General features: G+C 59.3%; 2 protein-coding genes across 3 annotated transcripts; both read left to right on the top strand.

The window, feature by feature from the left end:
• The first annotated feature begins 361 nt into the window (after positions 1–361).
• Positions 362–3,200, top strand: UBE2M (ubiquitin conjugating enzyme E2 M). The gene is made up of 6 exons (XM_016125757.2): positions 362–705; positions 1,767–1,861; positions 1,978–2,016; positions 2,130–2,233; positions 2,538–2,601; positions 2,685–3,200. Exons 1-6 carry the CDS (start codon positions 597–599, stop codon positions 2,823–2,825), a joined length of 552 nt encoding a protein of 183 aa, XP_015981243.1. The 5' UTR covers positions 362–596; the 3' UTR covers positions 2,826–3,200.
• Positions 3,201–3,762: 562 nt separating this feature from the next.
• On the top strand, positions 3,763–6,582 carry CHMP2A (charged multivesicular body protein 2A). 2 transcript variants are annotated; one of them, XM_016125754.2, is made up of 6 exons: positions 3,763–3,918; positions 4,737–4,962; positions 5,774–5,953; positions 6,022–6,152; positions 6,235–6,296; positions 6,373–6,511. In XM_016125754.2, exons 2-6 carry the CDS (start codon positions 4,795–4,797, stop codon positions 6,504–6,506), a joined length of 675 nt encoding a protein of 224 aa, XP_015981240.1. In that variant the 5' UTR covers positions 3,763–3,918; positions 4,737–4,794; the 3' UTR covers positions 6,507–6,511. The 2 variants fall into 2 exon arrangements, with proteins under 2 accessions (XP_015981240.1, XP_015981242.1); XM_016125756.2 differs by lacking the exon at positions 3,763–3,918 and having other exon boundaries at positions 4,774–4,962; positions 6,373–6,582.
• Positions 6,583–6,650: the final 68 nt, after the last annotated feature.

The following is a 6,650-nucleotide window of genomic DNA, read 5'->3' as shown; positions in this document are numbered from 1 at the left end:
GGGAACGGCGGCGGTGGCTGCGCAGGCGCACAGCGCAAGACGGGGCATCGGGGGAGCCGAAGCGGACAGGCGGCGGAAATATCCGAAGTGGTGGGGCGCCCGAGGCCGTTGCGGATCTCCGTGCCGAAGCCACTGCTGCCGCGGAAGCCGAGCTTCCTCTAATATACGGCCGCCGCCGCCGCCTCCTTCCACCTCGAACCGCAGCCCCTTCGTAGAGGGAGCGAGTGAGCAAGCAGGCGGTGCAGCCCAGGGAACCCGCGTCCGCAGCCCCAACTGGGCCAGAGACCCGAGCGGGCGAGAGGGCGGAGGGAGCGGCTGGGTGGGGGCGGGGCCGAGTGGGCCCGAGAAGAGCCGAGTCGGCCCGAGCACTGCCGAGTCGGCCCGAAGTGCTGGGCCAGGCCAGAGCAGACTACGGGAGCCGACGCGGGCCGCGCGGTGGGCGCGGAGCGGCGCGGCAGGCCGGACGGGCCGCGTTAGCAGCGGAGGAGGCCGCGGCGGCGGGTCTGAGTGGCGGAGGCGGCGCGGGCGGCGGCGGGCGGCCGTGTGGCCGGGGTCCCGGGCCCCGCAGCGGCGGCAGCGGCGGCGGCGGCGGCAGGATGATCAAGCTGTTCTCGCTGAAGCAGCAGAAGAAGGAGGAGGAGTCGGCGGGCGGCACCAAGGGCAGCAGCAAGAAGGCGTCGGCGGCGCAGCTGCGGATCCAGAAGGGTAGGGGGTTCGGGGGTGGGGGCGGGGTGAACAAGGAGTCTGGAGTGAGGTAGCGCGCTCACCGGGGGTCAGCGATGTCAGACTGGGGGTCGGGATGTGGGGGGTCGGAGGTCAGAACCTGGGATTGGGATGATAGGGGATCGGGGGTGAGGTAATGCAGCCACCGGGGATCAGAGAACGGGGGCACAGGATGGGACATTTAGGATATTCGGAAAACTAGCTGTCTGGTATTAGGAACCAGGAATCTGAGTGAGAGTCAGGCAGTGGAGGGAAGTGGTAGGGGGTCGGGGACTGATTCTAGGGGTCAGGCGGGAATCTGGATGACAGGTAGAGAGGATAGTGGGAGCCGGAAATCAGGGATAGTAGTGGATGAGGATTTTGTGTATTATGCTTGAGTCACTGAGAATCTGAGAGTCTGATGGCGTGAGGTAGGTTCTGGGGCCTGGGGCATGTCCCATGGCAATTTGGGGTTTGTGGTGACAGGTGGAGGAGGGAGAGATAGTGGGTGCCAGCGAGAGTGTGGCTGGGGAATCACAGTATAGGAACCTGGGTTTAGGAAAATAAGCAGAGTGAAGAAAGGAGAGACCCTGGATACTGGCAATTAGTGAGGGGGTAGGGGAGGACAGAGTCCTTGAGTTTGGGTGGACAAGTGAGGACTAGCAGGGTCCACTAGAAAGTGGAGGTCATGGCTGGGGATCCTGCAGTTTGGAGTTCAGAGGCTCTTGGGGGCCAGTTGGGAGTGGGGGTATTTGGTAGCTGAGTCAGGGCACCCAGATGTTGGGGGCATGTATTTGGGGCTGTGGATTCAGAAGAGTTGCTATCCTGGACCAAGAGCTAGGGCACAGCCACAATTGAAGATTCATGTTTTGGGTATGCCATGGATTTAGGAGACCCTGGGGAGCAAAAAAGAGTGAGTAGGGAGAAGGTTGGGGATGTGGAGCATAGCCCAGGACCGCCCTGGGAAAGGTTATAGAGGCTCTGCTGGCACCTGTACCTGCTCTGAGCACCCGCACCCTCCTGGCTCCCTTCTCTTTGTCCCTGTTCTCTGCTGTGCAATCCAGACATAAACGAGCTGAACCTGCCCAAGACGTGTGACATCAGTTTCTCAGATCCGGATGACCTCCTCAACTTCAAGCTGGTTATTTGTCCTGATGAGGTAAGGGTCCCAGGCACAGGCCAGGGACTGGCCCCCTCTCGAGTAGGGAGGTCCGGTTCATGTGCCAGGCCCTATGGAATAGGACCCTAACACTTTCTCCCCCCCCCCCCCCACAGGGCTTTTACAAGAGCGGGAAGTTTGTGTTCAGTTTTAAGGTGAGTCCCTGTTAGGCAGGGGTGGCTCCCTGGGCTGAGGATGCAACAGCTGAGGCCGCAGGCAGGCATTGCCTGGGCACCTATCCACTTCCTCTCTCTTTTCCTGGAGCCAGGTGGGCCAGGGTTACCCGCACGACCCCCCCAAGGTGAAGTGTGAGACAATGGTCTATCACCCCAACATTGACCTCGAGGGCAACGTCTGCCTCAACATCCTCAGGTGAGGGTGCTGGCCCTCTACTGCTTTCCCTAGCTCTGCCTGCTAGGTGTCCCCTCACAGCCTTGCACTGAACCAATGTCCTTCCCTTCTCTCCCCTTTCTGGTCTGTGTTCCTCTGTCTCTTTATTTCCGTATTTTCTTCCTTATGGCTAGACTTTGACTTTCTCTCTAGCCTGCACTGCCCTGAGCCCTCCCCCTAGCTTTTCACATGCCCTCTGTCCTGTGTCCTGGGCCTGACGTGCCCAGCAGGACCAGTGGCATCTGCCTACTCACCAGGCCCTGAACCTGATGTTCTTTGCCCACAGAGAGGACTGGAAGCCAGTCCTTACGATAAACTCCATAATTTATGGCCTGCAGTATCTCTTCTTGGTGAGTAGGTTTGGGTGGGTAGGCCTTGGGGAGGTTGGCCCTCTGCCCCTTTGGCCTGTTGACCCCTACCCATACTGGCACAGGAGCCCAACCCCGAAGACCCACTGAACAAAGAAGCCGCTGAGGTCCTGCAGAACAACCGGCGGCTGTTTGAGCAGAACGTGCAGCGCTCCATGCGGGGTGGCTACATCGGCTCCACCTACTTCGAGCGCTGCCTGAAATAGGGTTGGCGCACGCACCCCTGCCAGGGCCACCAGCCCCGGCATCCCCTGCAAATATTTATTGGGGGCCACAGGTGGGGGGCATGGGGCGTCAGGTGGGGGGAATCCCATGCCCTAGCCTTGCCTCCCTGCCCTGCCACCCGCTCCTAGTTATTTTTTTTTAACCACCATGTGATTGAGGTCGGCGCTGTCTCCCCCGACCCGCTCAGCGATGGGAAATGAATTGGCTTCTCTAGCCCCCCGCTGAGTGCCGTCCAGCCCCCAACTCTTGAGCTCTTGGGTGGGTGGCCGAGGGGACTGGGTGGCTGGGGCCCCGCCACCCCATCCCTCCACCACTGGAGGTCCCACCAGGCTATTAAAGGGGAATGTTACTGCATGGCCTCTGCCTCTTCCTTCTGTGGGCAGGGAGGGGCAGCTAATGTCAACCAGGGCTCCTGTGACAGGAGTGGCGGGGGGTATGTCACCGCAGGTGCCATTAGGGCACCCTTCAGCAGGCTGCCCAGTGCTGGGGGCAGTAGGGGATCAAGCCCCAATCATTAGGCTCGGTAGGAAGATTACCGCTCTGGGATGAGGGGGGAGTGGAATCCAGTAACCACTGGCTTTCTGGCCGGTGAACCAGTTAAGGAAAGTCAATGCCATCTCCACCTCTGACCCTTTCTGCCATGGTGGGCGGATGAAAGAGAACCCTGCCTGGTGCTAGTGTATAACGTGGTGGGACGCAGGACCTCCGAGGTGGCTGCGGGGGAAGGCGTCGGCAGGTGCATCGACCCTACGGGTACCGGGACACCAGGCGTGGTACGGCATCCTGGGGCGGGACTCGAACGTGTGGCACGCCCTCTGGCCGTCGCACAGAAACGGAAAGTGGTGCGCATGCGCCTGGACTCAGGCCCATCGCCGAGCGTTTGCGCACGCGCGCTCTTGCCACCCCCCAGCATTCCGGGTGCGGGCGGGGCGTGTGACGTCAGTTCGTTTAATCCGGAAACGGCGGCCGCCACAGAGGGGACAGAACCGTGGGGCCGTCGTTGGTGGGCACGCCTGGGATTCGAATGAGAGGCTTGTAACCCGGAAGCGGAAACGAGTCACCGTCCCAGCTCCGGTGAGTGGTCCCTGCTGGGCCTCGGGTCCCGGGTGGGCGCGTGGGCGGCCTAGTAAAAGGGCCTCTCTGCCGGGGCATTAAGAGCCTCGCCCTTGCCTAGGACCCAGGCCCCACCCTTGGGGTGCCCCACGCCGCCTTGCTTAATGCGCAGGACGCCCAACGCCCCAGCATTTCCTGGGTGGACAAAGCGCCCCAATGCCCACCATCCCATTCTCGATATTCAGGGGGCCCGACTATTCTAGACCCTTGCCTGGGTCTTCTGGGCGCCCCAACGTCCATTATCCAGTGTCGGGGTACAGGGGTTCCTGACACCTCCAACAGTATTCTCTGCACCCAGGTTTCCTCAGCATTCAGGCTCCCCACCCCCCGCGCCCTATCCGAATGCCATCTATACCTGTTAGCTTAACATTCAGGGCTTCCATGGACCCCGCCCTCCCGTTAGGATCCCCAGTTTGGCATTCAGGGTCCCAAATGCCCCCAGCGCACCCACACGACCACCTCACCTGAGTCCATCAGCGACAACAGGTCTGAACCCATGGTCTGGATAAGGATGACACCCTGAACTTCTGTGGGGGCTCTGAGATGGAGGGACTAGGTTGAGTATGCTGTGGGTGACTTTCAGGTCTAGCTGCCCAGACTTGTATCCTTGGGGTACCCCAATGTTTCAGGTTGCTTTTTTGGTCTTCTGTCCTTATATCTTCTTGCTGCCTCCTTTCTCTGCTCACCCCTACCCGGTTTGCACGCTACCCGCTTTTGTCCCCCGACGCCCATACACGCTGTGACCTGGCTCTACCTCTTGCCACCTTTCTGGGCCCCAGGCTGCCCCGCAGTTAGGCTTCACACTTTTCCCCGGCCCACCGGCGGGCTTCTGCCGCCATGGACCTGTTGTTTGGGCGCCGGAAGACGCCGGAGGAGCTGTTGCGGCAGAACCAGCGGGCTCTGAACCGTGCCATGCGAGAGCTGGACCGTGAGCGACAGAAGCTAGAGACCCAAGAGAAGAAGATCATTGCGGACATCAAGAAGATGGCCAAGCAAGGACAGATGGTGAGTTCGGGTGGCAGGAGCCAGAACACAGGGCTAGGTGCTGTTGCTGGGTTAGGCACTGCTGTGATTGCAGTTATTAGGGTAGGTGGGGTACCAACAGATAGGTGCTTTGAGGGAAATGGAGCGAAGAGGGATCAGGGGCTTCACTAGTTCTGGAATCCAAAATGGTTGCCTCCCAGGAGGTGAGATCACAGCCTCAAATAATAAAGACAACCTGAGAGGATGCAAAGGGCATGTCAAGCAGATGGAGCAATAAATGTGAGACGAAGTTATGGGTGGGCCCAGAGCAGATGTGGGCCAATCCACTCGGAATCACTGGCCGCTGTGGGAGCTGAATTGAAGAGTTTACTACAGGAGACTAGTACACCTGACCTGCAAGCCAGTGATAGGAGACAGCCTCTGAACCAGTTGGGAGCAGAGCCTGGATAGGGACGAGCTTTGACCTGAGAAATCATTATTGAGGTCCCATTTCCTGGGATGGGCAAGGCAAGGAAGAGGTTTGGGGACCAAATCAACAACTGAGCTTTTGGGTTACAACTATCAGGACTGTGGCAAGGTGGAGGGAAAGGTGGAGTCTTTGGCCAAGATAGAAATTCAGGACTGAGTTTTGCAAGGCAAGGGTGTGGCTGCAGACATGGCCCCACCTTTCTCCACTTACTGGCCAGACAGACTTTTAGAGAAGCCTGTGCAGTAGTGACCCAAGAGGCACAGGGGTGAGACTGGGAGGTAGGCAACCATGACCACTGGGTTAGGCAGAGGCATGGGAGCCAGCATGTCCCAAGGCCGCTCCCTGCCACTGTCCCCTCCTCAGGACGCTGTGCGCATAATGGCAAAAGACCTGGTGCGCACACGGAGGTATGTGCGCAAGTTTGTGCTGATGCGAGCCAACATTCAGGCTGTGTCCCTCAAGATCCAGACACTCAAGTCCAACAACTCAATGGCACAAGCCATGAAGGGCGTCACTAAGGCCATGGGCACCATGAACAGACAGGTATGCCTTGCCATAAACCCCTTCCCCCACACCATGGGGACCAGACTCACCCTTCCCCCTACTTCTAGCTTAAGTTGCCCCAGATCCAGAAGATCATGATGGAGTTTGAGCGGCAGGCAGAGATCATGGACATGAAGGAGGAGATGATGAACGACGCCATCGACGACGCCATGGGTGATGAGGATGATGAAGAAGAGAGGTTCGGGTATACCAGGTGGGAGGGTGGGGATGGAGTGAGCCCTCCTAGGTGCCTGATCCTCAGTTTCCATCCTCTTCCCTAGTGATGCTGTCGTATCCCAGGTCCTGGATGAGCTGGGCTTGAGCCTGACAGATGAGCTGTCCAGTGAGTGTCTCAATTTGGACCCTGTCCCTCCCTGTCCCAGTACCCTTTTCCATGGGCTCTCTCTCCCTCTTTACAGACCTCCCTTCCACTGGAGGCTCCCTCAGTGTGGCCACCGGCGGGAAGAAGGCAGAGGCCGCAGCCTCGGCCTCAGCCCTAGTCGATGCCGACGCAGACCTGGAGGAGCGGCTCAAGAACCTGCGGAGGGACTGACTGCCGCGTCACCTCAGCAGGCCAAAGGATGTTTATTTTCATTGCACCCTTTCTCTAATAAACAATTACACTAGTTTTTGGGCCTCTGTGACTACCCTCGTGTAGGCCAGGCCAGGGTGAATCATTTAGGGCTTAGTGAGGGAT

Source organism: Rousettus aegyptiacus, unplaced genomic scaffold, assembly GCF_014176215.1.
Source record: "Rousettus aegyptiacus isolate mRouAeg1 unplaced genomic scaffold, mRouAeg1.p scaffold_m13_p_14, whole genome shotgun sequence".
NCBI lineage: Eukaryota > Metazoa > Chordata > Mammalia > Chiroptera > Pteropodidae > Rousettus > Rousettus aegyptiacus.
Note: the sequence above shows the minus strand (reverse complement) of the source record. Positions and strands in the feature narration are given on the sequence as shown.